General features: G+C 40.0%; 1 protein-coding gene across 1 annotated transcript; it reads left to right on the forward strand.

Annotated features, from left to right (window-relative positions):
- The first annotated feature begins 6,476 nt into the window (after positions 1 to 6,476).
- LOC143271794 (killer cell immunoglobulin-like receptor 3DL1) lies at positions 6,477 to 15,344 on the forward strand. The gene is made up of 8 exons (XM_076563787.1): positions 6,477 to 6,540; positions 10,828 to 11,112; positions 12,257 to 12,562; positions 12,952 to 13,245; positions 14,038 to 14,076; positions 14,438 to 14,563; positions 15,010 to 15,056; positions 15,159 to 15,344. Exons 1-8 carry the CDS (start codon positions 6,477 to 6,479, stop codon positions 15,342 to 15,344), a joined length of 1,347 nt encoding a protein of 448 aa, XP_076419902.1.
- Positions 15,345 to 18,639: the final 3,295 nt, after the last annotated feature.

Below are 18,639 nucleotides of genomic sequence, written 5' to 3' on the forward strand. Positions count from 1 at the left end.
AATAGGAAGTTTACTGTGAGATTGCATCTCCTAGAAATGTAGTCAGCCTGGAAATAATATGCATAACATTATATAGATTACCAGGTTCCATTTAGATACTTAAGAATCTAAATATATAAGTGTGTCTCTGTGTGTTTGCAGATATATAAAGGTAATTAAAGATGAAGATGAATTAACAAAAGAGTTATGTATGAGAAACTGAGGGGAGTAAGGAAAGGAGATGTGGTATGATTATAATACATTTGAAAAATCTGTTAGCAAAATTTTAACTATAGAAATATAAAGTAATACATAAAAAGAAGAGTTTAACAATGTAACAAACTATAGCATACAATAAATACTGTAAATACATACCACAATCCCAAGTTTTGTGTGGCCTTGTCAGTCTCTTTTCAAATATTCCCAGTTTTTTGCAGTCTCTTACAGATTTTTGTCCTTTGACAGATTGTACTAAAAATACACCATAAGAATATTGAAGATTTTTGTTTAGTGCTGTGGATATCGCTCTGTATGCTGAAAATGTGTTGATCTGATTTGGTTGATAAATAAAATGTTGATTGGCCAGTAGCCAGGCAGGAAGCACAGTATAGGCAGGACAAAGAGAAAGGAAAATTCCGGGAACAGGAAGGCTGAGTCAGGAGATGCTGCCAGTCACCACCATGAGAAGCAAGTTGTAAAGATACCAATAAGCCACAAGCCACATGTCAAGGTATAGATTTATAGAAATGGGTTAATTTAAGATGTAAGATCTAGCTAGGAAGAAGCCTGAGCCATTAAGCCATACAATTTTAATTAATATAAACTTCTGTGTGTTTACTTGGGTCCAAGCAGCCATAGGGCCATGGGAGCTGAGAAGGAACAGGAAACCTTCAGCTACAATTTAGATTCATTGGCATTTATTTAAAGTGCTATAGAGTCAGGGATGAGCCCTCTAAAATAAAACTGTTTGAAAAAATGCAGAAACAACTTGTCAAATTGAACATATTGGATATTCTCAGATATCTACGTCAACCATTCAACAATGAAGTGAAACAACACAACATAATAAGTATATACCTGGGACTTGGAGTAAAGAATGATAAGTTTTTAGAGCTGGACAGATCTCTCACAGGTGAACAATGTGTTCTGCACTTGCAGAGAACCCAACTTCAGTTTCCAATGCCCACAGCAAGAATCTTACAACAGTCTGAGATCCAGTTCCAGGGGATCCAATCAATGCCCTCTTCTAGCCTAACAAGAAACCAGCAATCACATGTACATTGTGGTAGTATTGTGTTCCCCAAAATATTGTGTACCTAATAAACTTATCTGGGGTCAGAGAACAGAACAGCCACAAGATACAAAGGCTAAAAAATGGTGGCACTCACACCTTTAATCCTAGCATTCAAGAGGCAGAAATCCCTCTGGATCTCTGTGAGTTCATGGCCACACTGGAAACAGCCAGGTATGGTGACACACGCTTTTAATCCCAGAAAGCAAGCCTTTAATCCCAGGGAGTACTGGTAGAAAGCAGAAAGGTGTATAAGGTGTGAGGACCAGAAACTAGAAGCATTTGCCCTGTTTAAGGATTCAGGCTTTTGAGCAGCAATTCAGCTGAGACCCATTCTGGATATGAGGACTCAGAAGCCTCCAGTCTGAGGAAACAAGACCAGCTGAGGATCCAGCAAGGTGAGGTAGCTGTGTCTTGTTCTGTCTCTCTGATTTTCCAGTGTTCACCCCAATAACTGGCCTCAGGCTTGATTTTATTAATAAGGACTTTTAAGATTCATGCTACATCTGGCACCCAATGTTGATGGTACGAATTCTCAAAAAATCTACTTGCCTGTGGGCCTTGTGGGCCCCAGCTCAGGCCTGAGCTACACTTGGCCGGTTGTGGTGGTGCATGCCAGTAGCATTTGCTGAAGGAGGCAGAGGCAGGAGAATCCTGAGTTTGAGGCTGGCTAAGGAGAAGCTTTGGCTGGGGCCCCAGCCACAAACGGTGGCAGTGGGACCATGGAGGCAGTGGCTGCTGCTCAAAGTTGCTGGCTGCTTCTCATCATGTTGGTCACTGCGGTGATGCTGCTACCTGGGATGAAGGGTTTACTGCTGCTTGTTCAGAAAACAATTGCCAGGACCATTGTGTTACAAGAAAGCATCGACAAAGGTCAATTTGGAAAAGTTTGGCAAGACAAATGGTGGGGAGAAATTGCTGTGAAGATTTTCTCTTTTAGGGAAGAACATTCATGGTTCCGAGAGACAGACATTTATCAGATTGAGATTGCCCCAAACTACAGAGGAGGTGCAAAAAAAAATCTGCAGGGAATCATGAACACGCCTAACAGCAACTTTGAAAAAGGATGATGGAACCCCACAAAGATGATTCCACATGGGCTATGGTAAAGCCATTAAGCTTATTAAACACCATAGAAATATTGACTTTGGACTACAAACTGTTCAGGACAATTTTGAGATGATTAGCTGAGATGATCCAGCCTGACAGACTACTCAAACAAGGACTTGTGAAAAGCCCTGCACTTTCCTATTATGCACAGACTGGACAAATGATACAGGACTTGACAATTAACCCAAAAATTTTCTTTTCAGGATTCCTTAAAGATGTCTTCACCCCTAGAAAGCGGGAAGTAATTTTAAAAAAACGACACCCACATTCCCAAAAGGTGGGATGAGAGGTTTTTGGTCGTTTAATGAATTTTGGATATTGTCATTGTTTATGACAGTTGGTTACAAGTTAATTGTTAATGGTCAAGAAAAAAGCTGAACATGGAGATTAGATTCAGAGGTTTTGTTTAAAAAAAGGAAAAAGAAAGATAAAGAAATAATAGGGTAAATGGGTAGATCACAGAATCTACTCTAAAAAGAAAAAGGGTAAGATATAAAAATGACAAAAGGTAGATTACTGAATCTATTATGAAAGGAAAAAAAATACTTTTAAAAAGGAACTACTTGCTTTAAATAAGATGAGTAATGAAAACTTTTTGCCTGAGTTTATCAAATGTCACATTTGATAATTTATATTATCATTATATATATTAACATTAACAATAAAGACATTGTTAATATATATAATGGAGTTTTTCGACTGAATCTGTCAAATAACGGACTAGACATTGTTAATGTAATCTTGACTGTGTATATTGTATATACTTATTGGATATAATTTGTCTTGTATTAGTTATAAGCTTTTTTAAATTTTAGACAAAAAGAGAGGAAATGTGGTGGTATTGTGTTCCCCAGAATATTGTGTACCTAATAAACTTATCTGGGGTCAGAGAACAGAACAGCCACTAGATACAAAGGCTAGAAAATGGTGGCACTCACACCTTTAATCCTAGCATTCAAGAGGCAGAAACCCCTCTGGATCTCTGTGAGTTCATGGCCACACTAGAAACAGCCAGGCATTGTGACACACGCCTTTAATCCCAGAAAGCGAGCCTTTAATCCCAGGGAGTACTGGTAGAAAGCAGAAAGGTGTATAAGGTGTGAGGATCAGAAACTAGAAACATTTGGCTGGTTAAGCTTTTAGGTTTTGAAAAGCACAGTTCAGCTGAGAACCATTCGGATATGAGGACACAGAGGCTTCCAATCTGAGGAAACAAGATCAGCTGAGAAGTTGGCTAGGCGAGGTTAACTGTGGCTTGTTCTGTCTCTCTGATCTTCCAGAGTTCACCCCAATAACTGGCCTCAGGTTTGATTTTATTAATAAGACTCTCTAAGATTCATGCTACAGTACATAATCACACAGACATGTACATATTCACACATAATTTAAAATGAAACTTTTAAAGACTCTAAACACTAGGTATTAAAATAAATTTCAGTTAAAGCAAAAACATACTTGCTTTATTTCTTTGATTTTTGAAAATATGTACAATTTTATTATTCTAGAGAAACCACACAATTAATCATATAAAAAACTGAACAAGTATAACCTGACCCTTGATTATTACCAGCATAATCATTTTGATTGACATATTGTGATTGCTGTTATAACATGAATCCTCATTGCACATGTTGCAAAGAACACAAGAGGATGCAATGAGTTTCAGATTTAAAAAATATCAACATGCAAATATTTAGGACCATAATCAAATTTGATTATTTGGAATAAAATGTGTTGTGGGATGGTCTGTATGTCAAATAAAACACTGATTGGCCAGTGGCCAGGCAGGAAGTAGGTGGGACAAGGAGAGAGGAGATTTCTGGGAAGCAGAAGGCTGAGGCAGAGAGACACCGCCAGCCGCCGCCATGACCAGCAACATGTGAAGTCGCCGGTAAGCCACCAGCCACGTGGCAAGGTATAGATTTATGGAAATGGATTAATTTAAGCTATAAGAACAGTTAGCAAGAAGCCTGCCATGGCCATACAGTTTGTAAGCAATATAAGTTTCTGTGTTTACTTGGTTGGGTCTGAGCGGCTGTGGGACTGGCGAGTGACAAAGATTTGTCCTGATTGTGGGCAAGGCAGGAAAACTCTAGCTACAAATGGCGCCCAACGTGTTGGCAAAAGTTTCTACCTAAAACCTGAGAAAAGATTCTAAAACGGAGCTAAAAACAGCTTCCTAATTGTCTCTCTCAAATGAGCAGCAGCTGCCGGTTTGAGCTACTGGCGGGTTCCTAGAGTGAGAGCTCAGTCTGCAGTATGGCGGGAATGAGGCCTCTGCAAGTGGCACATTAAGCTGTGTGGTGGATTTAGCCTTTGCTAGTACAAAACAAAAAGAGGTTTCTGGGCTACACGCTGCTTGGATAAAAGCACAGACCCACGATGGCTCCCAGAGCTGGCGGAAAATGTACCACCGCCATGTTGGGAAGCTGAAGTGGGCGGAGCCAGCAGCCACAGCACCATTTCAGGCTTAAAAAGCTGCAGTTTAAAGCAATAGGCTCAAGGTAATATAAAACATAAGCCACATAAAGATGGCTACCACACAGAGAATCTGGGTTATGTTCTCTTTGATATTCGTAACTGAAGAAAAACACTTGATTGCAAAAGCTGTTGAGTTATGCCAAAATGTGTGTTTTAAAGGTACCTTAACTTCAAAATTTGGATGTAAGGATATGTTGCTTTGGAAAGGAGGCTCTGCTTTTGTTTCCACAGAAAGCCAGAGGCTATGGATTTGTGCCAGATTTAGATACATCAGGTTTGACCAGCCAAGACCACCTGAAGGTCTCTGATGACACCATGGCCCAGATGATCCAACATCCAGAACAGTTTCAAGGCAACTGGCTCAGACGATACAGCCTCATGGACTACTCCATGATCCTAAAATTTTCTTTGTGTCCCCTTAAGATACAGCGCCCCCCTCCAGCAGGAAGTAGTAAGAGAAGCTACGCCCAAATTCCCAAATATACCAAGCTGGTTTTGGAGATGTATAAAAGTTAAAACCTTCCTTTTTAAAAAAAGAAAAGGGGAAGTGCTGTGGGATGGTCTGTATGTCAAATAAAACACTGATTGGCCAGTGGCCAGGCAGGAAGTAGGTGGGACAAGGAGAGAGGAGAATTCTGGGAAGCGGAAGGCTGAGGCAGAGAGACACCGCCAGCCGCCACCATGACCAGCAACATGTGAATTCGCTGGTAAGCCACCAGCCACGTGGCAAGGTATAGATTTATGGAAATGGATTAATTTAAGCTATAAGAAGCTTAAATTACAGTTAAATTTACTGTAAATAATTTTAAATTAAATTTACAGTTAGCAAGAAGCCTGCCATGGCCATACAGTTTGTAAGCAATATAAGTCTCTGTGTTTACTTGGTTGGGTCTGAGCGGCTGTGGGACTGGCGGGTGACAAAGATTTGTCCTGACTGTGGGCAAGGCAGGAAAACTCTAGCTACAAAAATGTGTTGGGTCCAGAATACAAAACACAGTTGTAGTCATGGTAAATGCCGTGGCTGAAGAGCTGAAATCTGAACAATTTCCAAGACGCTGTGGTCCCCTAAAACCATAGTAAAATGAGGGAGCGCTTTTGATGTCTGGGATGGGGACACACACCTTCAATCCAAGCCCATGCGAGGCCCTCTAGGGTAGACCTTTGAATTCAGGCCAGCCTGGACTACCTACAAGTGCATTCTAGGACAACCAGAACTACAGAGAAACCCTGTGTGGAGAAAAGTCAATAAATGTAAGGGAGAGAGCGGATGTGCTCTCGTGGTAATATTTTCATGCTGTGGTCAGGTAGATGCGTCAAGCCTCTCAGAGCATCCTGTGAGTTTTATTCTGGCTCTGCCTCTTGTCAGCTAAAGCAGCACCATGCTGTACAGACAGCTCATGAACCTTGTGTGTACTGGTGAGTCCTGCTGGGAATGGGGGTGTGTGTCCTGGGAAATACTGTCCTGGGAGGCTGGATCCACCCACAGCAGAAACACTGGCATCCATGGTGGATTTTGGTGCATGAGTTTATCTTAACGAAATGGTCCCTGAATCTACTGTACAGAGGTCCAACAAGGAAAGGTAGGTCAGATCACCAGGCTATTAGAAGGGGATAGATGATCCATCATGAGTTTTTCTTTTCAGGCTTCTTCCTAATCCTGAGGACCTTGGTACAAGCAGGTGAGTCTATCCTTAAAACCTTGAGATACTACCCTTACCAATAGATAAGTTTCATTCTGACAGGAGAAAAAGCATCACAGAATGTTGACTGGTGGATCTTGTGAGTGACTCTTTGGTGAGTTTTCTGAACTTCAAAGGTAAGACCTTAGAAACCTGCCTCTCAGTTCTCTCCCAGAAACTCTCAGAAACTGCCCCTGGCTGAGTTAGGCATCAACGTTGACCAGATAAATTTTTGTGGTCTTTATTTATTATTAATAATTTTTTATTCATTTTACATACCAGCCACAGATCCCCTTCTCATCCTTCCTCCTGTTCCCCAGTCTCTCCCCTGGAAAACCCACCCCTCATTCCTTCCTCTGACAAAGTAAGGCATCCCATGGGGAGTCAGCAGAGCCTGGTACATTCAGTTGAGTCGGGTCCAAGCCCCTCCCCCTGCATCAAGGCTGTGCAAGGTGTACCACCATAGGTAGTGAGCTCCAAAAAGCCAGCTCATGCACCAGGGATGGATCCTGATCCTACTGCCAGGGGGCTCCTTAAGCATATCAAGCTACAAAACTGTCTTGCTTATGCAGAGGGCCTAGTCCAGTCCCATGGAGGCTCCTTGAGCCAGGGTTTTGCTGTGGAGCCCTGCTGTCCTAGAAGTTACTTTGTACAACAGGCTGTCCATGAATTCAGATATTGCCCTGCCTCAGACACCCAAGTGCTATGATTAAAAGAGTGGTCTATAACACTGGGAGGATAATCAATATTTTCAAATAAAAAATAATCTTCCCTATTGCTACACTATCACATGACCACCCCCACATATTTCGAGATTTTAATGTTATAATTTATGACTTTTTGAATATGTGTGTCACTTGACAAACCACTGAAGTTATTATTTTTCTTCAAACATCTGTGCTACAGATAGAATTTGTATACCACCAGTACACTATTGCAAACTCTTATATTGGCTTGCATTTACTGAGCTACTTTTGCTTTTTCTACATGAATATGTTTTCAGGTAACTCATTAGCAGACTTTTCTTTCAGCTTAACTTCATAGCATTTCCTGTGCTTATTGTGATGAACTCTGTCTGCTACTATTTTTCTAAGAAATTAATTTTCCCCATTTCTGAAGATCAGTGTTGATGACATTTATAGGCAGTGTCTCTCTTTGTTTTTTTTTCAACTTACCTTATTGAATATATCATCCTGAACCTCTTGAGGTCTGTAGGTCTTTGCTCAGAAGTCTGCCATGAGCTGTATTGGAAGTCCCATGTGTGTTCTTTGCTTCTTTTATCATTCTGATTTCAGGATCTCTTATTATAATTATATGCTCTCTGATCATTATTATTTGTGTTGAATTTCTTTTGTGTCACTTGATATTTTTTGTTCTTGACCATGTAAGTTTTACTCCATATTCAAGAATGCTCTATACTTTCTTCTCTACATTTTTTCTGTTTATTTTTATAAGTGCTGTTATTTCTTCTTTTAACATTTTATTATTTTTTGAGAACACAATGTATATTAGTTATATTCATCTCCTGCCTAAACTCATCCTAGTTCCATCCCCTCCTCTCCACATCCAAGGAAACCTCTCTATTTCTTTACACATTCTTGATTTTTATTACTGATAATTTGGTATTTGGGTAGTATCAAAAAATCCTGTCATTCTTCTTCATTATGTTTTCATTCAGTTTCTGTATTTATCTATCAGGTTGCATAATGTCTGATGTAAGCTCACTCATTCTCCTATTGAATTAAGTGTATTACTGAAACACTATTAACTTTTTTAAATTTTGCATTTACTTGAGATACTCCCATGTGCACCTACATGAATGTGTTTTCGTGTGTGTGTGTGTGTGTGTGTGTGTGTGTGTGTGTGTGTGTGTGTTATTGTATATATGTGGAGTATTGCACAAGTATGGAGGTTAAAGAACAAACTTCTTGAATCAGTTATCTATCTCCTCTCACCACATGAGTCTCAGTGATGGATTCCAGAGAGTCAGGCATGGTAGCAAGATCCTTTCCTACTTAGACATCAGGCTAGCCCACACATTTTCCAATTCAGTAGTTGTATTGTTTACCTAAAAGGGATGTTACCAAATTTTATGTTGTTCAATGATTCATTTCCAAATATTATAAAATATTCTAACAGTTTCTCTTCTACATAGTTAGATCATGGCTATTGTTTTATAAAATACTTTTCTTTTTAAGTTTAATTTCTTGAGACTTTCATACATGAAAACTATCTTTGCATCATTTCTAGCCATTGGCATATATCCAAATAACCTGACAGACTAAGTCATGGATGCTTTTTCAGTTTTGTTCTTTGCTGCTCTATTCTCAACAGCTAGGAGAAGGAAACAACTTAATGTTTTTCAGCAGTTGAATGGATAACAAAATATATTACATGTTCACTTTGGAATAGTAGTCAGTGGTAAGGAACAGTGACCATGAAAATCTGAGAAAAATAAATGAAACTATAAAATATTATACTGAGTGAGGCAACCCAGATCCAGAAAAAAACTGCAACATTTTTTCCGTCATTTGTGCTTCATAGCTCCAAATCTTTAGTCATGGTTTCTTATAATTCTGTCATTTCATTAAAGATAAAATACTACTGTGATTTATTTATTATGGGCTCCATGGGTCTTCCTTTCCTCTGTGCTCACTACCAGAACCTCACCATTGTTCTCTGTTAATGTTTAACTTCTCTGATTCATATTTAAGTTCTGACACAAACACACCTGCGTATTGAAGAGAACCACATCCTTTGCCATATGCAGAAGTTCTTTGGTTGGAAATAGACCTTTGCTATATAATCTAACCTAAGAATGAAGTTGAGCAAATCGGTTGCAATCTTGTACCAGATGACCTTGGTGTCAATGTCTGCTGTTTGACTAGCTTGCATCCTTTGTTTTGAGATCAGATGTTGTTGCTACTTGGGCTTCTGGTTCAGTAAGATCACTGACCACACTCCACAATCAGGGACATTTTCTCACTGGGTCCACAATCGCCTCTACCAGGGCAGTGTTGCAAGACGCCATCACTGTCTGGAGTCCATACTGTCTTCACTGTAGTGTTTTGTTATTGTCTCTTTCCTCAGGAACATCCACCATGTGGATACAGAACATGGACCAAGATGCATGGGCTGTCAATCATGAGTCCAAATCCTTTTCATCACCAAGTGATCCAAGTAGCAGAACAATACTATATTTTCAATTTTTATCATGCCAGGAGCTTTGAAAAGGTGGAAAAACTATATATCTGCCTCTAACTTACCACTCTTAGTGTAGAAAAATGAGCCAGTATAACCTCTGTGAATGAAACTCTATGCAAGAGTGCCTTAGGGACACTGTACTTCCAAGGACTCTTCCCTCCTATTTTTGTGGATTTTCTCAATTCTGTGGTCCTATGGGCTGGCTCATCCTCATCGCTTAGGTCTAGAAAAATCACAATGTAATTCTAATCTGAGTATTGTGACATATCTAGATTAGTGATGGTAAATCAAGGTCATTTCTTTTCTACCATATTAGTGGCCACAATTCCTATCTGTCATATCACAAATGAATCTTTTCCTCTAATCATCTGATATAATTTCTTTTGAGATTACATTTTCTATGACCAAATCTACTTTGTTATTTAATACTTAAGCAAAAATCTTAGGTAACATATCTTAGCATAATAGAAAGATACACCATATGAAATGTTTTAGTTGGGGGGGGCACTCATTACAGGAAAATTATCTTATTGTATTGGGTAGTTTCCTTGGAAAGATGTGATACATACAAGTCTGCTCACCCCATAAAGGAAACCTATGACAGAGCAAACAATAATTGCACCAGATTCCAAATATGTGAATCTGTGGGTTTACCAAGAGTACTAATAGTAGTATGGGTAACAGGGTTATTTTCAGAAGCAAGGGATGACTCAAAGCTTTACTTAAAGCACACCTCACTATGTGTAATTATCATGAAAACCAAAACCCTGTAGATCTCTGCACAACTTGAATACAACTCAGCAGGTCTTAGATATTAACAAGGAGAGCTCAGCTGGCCCAGTAGTTTACTCTTTCTATAGAGCTGGGGAGGGCCACTGGTGAATATTGCAAGTTTCTACTTTCCAGTCCATACAATATTTGTTTATCACCTGAACATTTCAGCCTCTCATATTGAAACAGGGATGTTTCAATTCAGAAAAAAAATGTTATATGTAGGACCCCAAAGCCATGAAAATTTGAGGCTCAGTTCTTGAGGATGAATGGGCATCACTACATTTTTTTACTCTGTCCATCTTTCTGCAGGAAGTCATGACAAGCCTTCACTGTCTGCCTTACCAAGCTATGTTGTTGCTCAGGGACAAAATGTGACTCTTATCTGTGACACTCATAATGAGTCTTTGACATTCAAGCTGTACAAAGAATTTGGGGCTGCTGTACCTCAGTTACATGAAGAAATATACCAAAAGAACTATGTCTTGGGTCCTATGACTCCAGAATATTCTGGAACCTACAGATGCTATTGTAACAGTCATCAATACACTAATGAACTGTCATCACACAGTGACCCTCTGAAGATCATAATTTCAGGTGAGAGTCTATATTTTGAGTGTCACTTCATTCACCCCAAACCTCCCAACCTTAGAATTTCCAAGGAATATTAGGCAGAGTCTCATCATTATAAAAAATATTTAACACAAGGAATTGGGTACTGCTATGACCAAAACATAAACCCAAGGACATGCACTTTCTTGTCCCTAACACTTCCTGAGTGTTAAACAAATAAAGGAAAATTGGAGTCAAAGATGGAATTCAGGGACTAGCAAGTTGACATCAGGATGAGAGAATGTCCTGAATTATCCTGACCCTGTAGAACAAGAAGAATACTTTTAACAAAATAAGAAAAATGCAGTTGTAGGCAAAACAAATCAGTATTAGGGACACAATTTATTGCTAACTCTGACAGTGGAGGAGGGTCCAAGTGCCAAGGATTACATAAGACCTCTGGAAACTGAAAGGCAAAAATAATGGATAATTCCCTAGTGATTTCAGCAGTATCATATTCCTGCATATAAGTGATTTATGCTATTTGGGCTTGTTTCATAATTCTGATCTTCACAACACTTGAGTTCTTTTTAAGAATCATGTTTGTATAATTTGGTATGGTAGTGACTGGAAAATAATATAGGAAATCAAGTCAAGGGCAAATAAAGAACTCAGCAGGAAAGTGTAGAGGTCAATAAAGTCAGGAAGGTAATATTTTGGGAGGAAATAATTCTCATGATGTCAGATTTGGAATGCCTTACAGTAGTTTGATCTGTAGAGGTCAGAAGAGATTCCCTGATACCAACCTTCACTATTAATTCTCTTATCTTGCCAATGATTATACTTAGTCCAAAGTAGCATCTAAAGGACGCATTAAGGAACCTGGCAGGAAGCTTGCCATGTTTTGTGCCTTCCCAGAACTTAGAAAGGGACAATAGTGGCTAGGGTAGACAGGTTCAGCAGATACACTCTCACAAGAAGCCAAGGGAAAATGTTGTGCTGCTACAAGAGTCATAGAAGTGGGAAATGTTCAGAGAATGATGGAGGAGTCTGTTTATAAAGTTAACATAAACAGAGACAAGGACACCGGGACACAGACAGGAAAAACAGCTGAAGGAGGGAAAACCATAGGTTTTCAGGGATTCATAGATTGATGTCAGGTTCATACTCACAATCTCTTTTTTTCTAGGAATCTACAGGAAGCCTTTCTTCTTGGCCCTGCCAACTCTCCTGGTAAATTCAGGAGAGAAGGTGAACCTGGAGTGTCATTCAGAGATTATGTTTGACAACTTCATTTTGACTCTACACAAAAATAAGATAACCAAGGACTTTTCACAGCTTTCTTCAGAATCTCATCTTGGGGGGTCCCGTGCCAACTTTTCAATAGGTCCTGTGACACCTGACCATGCTGGGACTTACACATGCTATGGTTCTTACAATCAAACACCATATGAGTGGTCAGAATCCAGTGACCCTGTTGACATAAAGATCACAGGTAAGAGGGTGTTATCTACCCTTCATCCTCTCTGTGGTGCAAAGAAATTATTCTGCAGACTGCAAGTCCTGGGATGTCATGAGTAATATGAGGGTGTCAAACTTAGAGAAAGGCAGCCTTGGTGAGTTTATTACTGACATGAACAATGAAAACAGAGATACAAAAACAGACCACTGGTTACAATGGAAGGCACAGCTACAGGGAAATCAAAGGAGTTATAACTAGGAGTAAGGAGAAATATAGGCGGGACAGAGACAGACAGACAGACAGACAGACAGACAGACAGACAGACAGAGATCAGAGACCAGGAAGGAGGAGAGAGAAATGAGGAGGAAATAAACACTGGTAAAGAATGGTCCCTCTAACTGTCTCTGCCTCCTTTCTTCCAGGTTTATACAAGAAACCTTCTCTTTCAGCCCTTATAGACCCTGTGGTGACGTCAGGAGAGAGCATGACCTTGTCCTGTGTGTCTGACCATCAGCTTGACATGTTCCATCTCTCCAGAGAAGGAGTGCCTCAGGGACATGGGCTGCCTGTAGTTAAGAGCCACAATGAGACATTTCAGGCCAATTTCTATCTTGGCTATGTGATCCAGGCAGGGACCTATAGATGTTATGGCTCTTTCAGTAACTCTTCCAATGTGTGGTCATCCTCAAGTGACCCATTGTACATTCCTGTCACAGGTATGAAAGCTGTACAAATATGACTAATGAAATACTAAAGCTATATCTGAGAATCATTGTACTGATGATAGAGAGAAAGTTCTTAGGCAGCTACAGAAAAGGGTTACTGGGAGTTATTTTATTTTATATATATATTCACATATATATGTATATACATAAACAATGGACTCAGTAAGATACACATTTACATATATATATATATATATATATATATATATATATATATATATATTTGTGTGTGTCTAAACACATGCAACAATATTAATCAAAGAAAAATAGGCTTTCAACTTAAGGGGTGTGTGGAAAAGCTTGGAGAAAGTTTACCTGGGTGGGGATGGAGAGAAGAAAGTGAGATAGTTGTATTTCATTTAAGAACTTTTTAAAAAAGACATGGAATTTGAGAATGGCTATCAGGTTATGAAATAATATACAAGGGGCCTCCCAAACAGTGCTTATGCTGCTTGGCCAGTCACACTGGGATGCGTATGTATTCAGGGAGAATTAAAAAGAAGTCAGGACAGACTCATTAGAGATACGATTGGCATCAGTTTGGGCAGATCAGAGATGGTACAGTCCTCCTGATCTCTTCCTCACATACATTCCCTATTGTCTCATCACAATTTGAAATCCAAGGAGAAAATCCACAAAGAAAACTACATAATAGGAATCCTGTAAAAGACAGAGTGGGTGCTGGTTACTGTCCAAATTTAAAAAACTTTCCTTAAGGGGAAGGCAGACAGCCTCTGATGAACTCTCTCCCTCTCTTGTCCCCTTCTCTAGTTAACTCAACAAGAAACTGCACTTCATGCACAGAACCAGACTCCAAAACTAGTGAGTAAATGATACATCTTCTCCATTGTGGAAACTTAGGGACCAAAAAATCTAGGGTTACTGTTTTGGCTCAGCTCCGCTTATGAAGTTGTGGTATCTGTATTAATCAGTATCTATCACAAATATAAACTACCCTGATGAGAATTGAGAAAGGAATTAATAATATGGGTGTAATGGTAAGTCATTAGGAGTCAGTTTAATATTCTTTCCATTAAGCAGAACATTATTGGTGGGATCTCCATCAAGACTCTTGTCCTAAAGCAGCATTGTATCAATTATCCATCAATCAATAAATATTATGCAATTTGTCAAAATGTGGACATTAAGATTTGCCTCTTATTAGGTTCATGTCTTCTTCTAGATAATCACAGGAACCTGCATATTCTGATTGGCCTGTCAGTGACCATGATCCATGTCTTCCTCATCATCCTGCTTTACTCTTGTTACTCGGCCAAAAAGAGCAAGTCTCAGGAAAAAGCCAGTGAGTGTCAACTGAGTAACATGAGGAACCAAGACTGGAGAAATACAGGTGTGTTTTCTTCATTTACAAATGATACTTGGGCAAAGACAGGGAAACTGAGGCAGGGATTTCTAGAGAGAAATAGAGTCCTTGCTCTTCCCCTCAGCTCTCAGACCGCTGACTAATTCTTCAATGAATGTTCTGCATCTTCACATCCAAAGCTAATATTGAAGAGAAGGTTTTACAAAAGAGAGTAAGGGGGAGAGAGAATATGCTAAAGAAAGAATAATTAGGGTACACCATGTGTGGGATGTGACTGTGAATATAGAGCAGCAGAAAATCTGATTCTAATTTGCCACAGGTGAGCAAACTTGGTTTTTTCCATACATCTCACTAGCACTTTGGATTTAAAATGAGAGTGCAGAAGTCCTTTATTATGTGTGTTTGATTACTTCTGTGTCCTAACAATGCAGCCATCATGGACCAGGACTCTGACATGAGAACAACACTGAACAGACAGGTAGGTCCTCCTGAGTCTGCCCTGTTCCATACAGTTTAATATTCTTTCATTCTCTGCAAGAATGTGTGCACACAACATCACTTGACATTTACCTATTCCTAGGATCCTGAAAGACAAGAAGTGCAGGATGTGACATACTTAGAATTTGATCAGATGATCTTCAAACAAAAATTGACCACTCCCAATTCCCAGATTCCCAAGGACTTTTCCACAGATCCCAGTGTGTACATGGAAGTCAGGAAATGTTACGCTGAGATGAAAGATCTTCTTCATCCCATGAGCTCTTAAAGAAAGCTCTGAGGAAGTCCTCTGTGGGGACCACATTCCTTTCTCCAGTAAAGACTGATAGATGCAGTGAAACAACAGCTGGAATGTGAAGACAGAGGTCTATAATTTTTTGACCATCCTTTATTATCCTCATATGGTTCTCAAAGTGACTTTCCTTTACTTATGAAGGTATGGTCCTCATTAACTCCTCCAAAGTAATCAAACTCTTTTGCTTAGTACTTAGGTATGTATTTCATTTCACTCTGGCAGACCACTACAAACGTTCTACCTGTACATTGTTGACCTACTTGAAGTTATAACCACATTAAGTATCTTACAATTGCAGATCAACAGGAGGCTCACTCTGTATTGCTAATATGTAATAATGTTATACAAAATAATGGTTTTTAAGGCAAATTTGTATATGTATAAAATCTATGTTGATCACAATTCATACCCAGTTACCCTATATTGACTTTCCACCATTCCTGCTGATATCATTCACCAAGCCCACTCTTAACATTGGGTTTTATATTTTGCTGTACTGTGTACCTTAAATGCTGTAAGTCAAAGTCTTCTCTCACCAGAAGAATCTTCATATTTCTTTAATATTTCAATGTAGACTTCCCCAATATTGAAACATTTTCTAAGATGTGGTTGAAATAAACACCTCCTACTCTCATCATTCAATTACCTTCCTATTGAAAAGTTAGTTTCTCAGTCCTTGGATGGGGTTTCTGGTACAATTATTAGGGTGTTTGGCCATCCCATCACCAGAGTAGGTCAGTCCCAGCTGTCTCTCGGCCATTGCCAGCAGTCTTTTGTGGGGGTATCTTTGTGGATTTCTGTGGGCCTCTTTAGCACTTTGTTTCTTCCTTTTCTCATGTGGTCTTCATTTACCATGGTCTCCTATTCCTTGTTCTCCCTCTCTGTTCTTGATTCAGCTGGGATCTCCTGCTCTCTTTCCCTCAACCCTTGCCCTTCATTACTCCCATTCATGTCCAGGTTGTTCATGTAGATCTCATCCATTTCTCCATCATTGGGCGATCCTCGTGTCTTTCTTGGGGTCCTATTTTCCAGGTAGCCTCACTGGTGATGTGAGTAGCAGTCCAGTCATTTTGTTCCACATCTAGTATCCTCCTATGAGTAAGTACATACCATATTTGTCTTTCTGAGTCTGGGTCACCTCACTCAGAATGATTTTTTCTAGATTCATCCATTTGCCTGCAAACCTCATGATGTCATTGCTTTTCTCTGCTGAGTAGTATTCCGTGGTGTATATGTGCCACAATTTATTTATCCATTCTTCAGTTGAAGGGCATCTAGGTTGTTTCCAGGTTCTGGATGCAGACATCCATGGCTAGGCCCCGGGTGGAGCACCGGGAGTGTAATTAGCGAGAAAGAGGAGGGTTTATATGAGCGAGAATTGTTGGAACCAAGGTTGGGTAAAACACAGGGACAAATAGCCAAACGAATGGAAACACATGAACTATGAACCAAAGGCTGAGGGGCCCCCAACTGGATCAGGCCCTCTGAATAGGTGAGACAGTTGATTAGCTTGATCTGTTTGGGAGGCATCTAGGCAGTGGTACCAGGCCCTGGGCTCATTGCATGAGTTAGCTGTTTGAAACCTGGGACTTATGCAGGGACGCTCTGCTCAATCTGGAAGGAGGGGACTGAACCTTCCTGGACTGAGTCTATCAGGTTTATCTCAGTCCTCGGGGGAGGCCTTACTCTGGAGGAGGTGGGAATGTGGGGTGGGCTGGGGGGAAGGGGAGAGGGGGCAGGGAGGGGGAGAACAAGGGAATCTGTGGCTGTTATGTAGAACTGAATAGTATTGTAAAATAAAATAAAATAAAAATATATATATATAAAAGAAAAGTTAGTTTCTCTGAATTGAAATATTGCCTTTTGGAGGAGAAATCATTAAGACAACAGAAGTAAACTAAACTTCAAAAGACTCAAGAAGATGCTGAGACATACACAATTCACAGGGGTCCTCCCTAATTTTGCATGAGTAATAACAAAAGCAGAGGAGACCCTCAAGTTTACCAAGCTGCACAATATGTCAGGAGCTGTAGGGATTCAGGTTTCCTGTAGCATCACCCATGTTGGCATTGGCTTTTGGGGGTGCATCAAATTCTGTTTCACTCATGCTCCCATAATTATTTCCTCATGCATTGGGATGGCTAACGTTATATTGATGGCTAACTATATGTTGAAAGTTGGAAGTTTCTGTAACTAAAAGAACTAGATATAAAAATTGAATTTGCACATGTTAAAGTCTGCTTAGTTTTTATTTTTAATTGCCTGGTATGTTATAAATATAACAATTCTTTTTCTGTTTCTCCAAATAAAAGGTTTTTTTGTACCACATGATACTTTGTTTGCACATAGACAGAATGTTTACTTTAGGTACTTGGCCTTTAAAATCACCTGACTGAGGTGTCTGGGTGCTGCATTCAGGAATCCCAAGTCCCAGATATGTACGAGGTGCCACTATATAAATAAGAATCCCTTCTTTGTTAAACTTTATTAATGGTGTTGTCTCCTGAGTTTGTCATTGTTGGATGGGTGTTTCGTTCCTTGGATTCTTTTTTTCTCTCAGATCTTCTGACCTAAGTGGCCAGTGTTTCTGGTGACTAGAAAGTCTTCAGATCCAGTAGGGTACCTCCCCTGGGTATTGTGTATCCTGTGAGACATCTGTGAGTTTTGGGTGCAAAAGTTGCTCTGAGGTTCCAAGAACCCGTGTGGCCTCTGGGGCTCAGGATACCTGCTTAGTCTCTGGGATTCCTAATATATTGTGGCCTCCAGTAAAGTAGAAGTTTTTTGCCAAAGTTGTGGGCTGGGATATGGAGCTTGGGGAAGAAGGAGCAGTTGGGGACTGTTGGGCCAGGTTTATGGAGTCCAAGCTGGCAGTGGGCAGTTTCTTTCCTTGGGTCCTAAGAACCAGCCTGGCTTTGGATAAACAGAAGTCTTATGCTAAAGTTGTGGGTTGGAATATGGAGCCTAGGGGAAGGGGTACTGATGGGAGCTGTTGGGTGGGCTTTAAGGAATATTAGTGGGCAGTGGGCAGTGTTTTACCTTGAGTACCTAGAACCAGCCTGGCCTCCCGTAAATCAGAAGTCTTCTGCTGAATTTGTAGGCTGGAAAATAGAACCCAGGAGAGATGGTACAGTCTGAGGCTTTGGGGCATGATGTAAGGTGTGCTAGCAAGCAATGGATGGTGTATTATCTTGGGTTATTAGAAACAGCCTGACCTCCAGTAAAACATCAAGAGTTGTGGCAAACTCAGGAACCAGCATGTAGACTTATG

Source organism: Peromyscus maniculatus, chromosome 1, assembly GCF_049852395.1.
Source record: "Peromyscus maniculatus bairdii isolate BWxNUB_F1_BW_parent chromosome 1, HU_Pman_BW_mat_3.1, whole genome shotgun sequence".
NCBI classification, from domain to species: Eukaryota; Metazoa; Chordata; class Mammalia; order Rodentia; family Cricetidae; genus Peromyscus; species Peromyscus maniculatus.

Excerpts from the sequence above, each read along its gene's own strand:
- LOC143271794 (XM_076563787.1), top strand. The coding sequence starts at position 6,477 with ATGATCCATCATGAGTTTTTCTTTTCAGGCTTCTTCCTAATCCTGAGG. Across the intron at positions 14,077-14,437 it reads AGAACCAGACTCCAAAACTA|ATAATCACAGGAACCTGCAT; the intron begins GTGAGTAAATGA and ends GTCTTCTTCTAG. Across the intron at positions 15,057-15,158 it reads GAACAACACTGAACAGACAG|GATCCTGAAAGACAAGAAGT; the intron begins GTAGGTCCTCCT and ends ACCTATTCCTAG.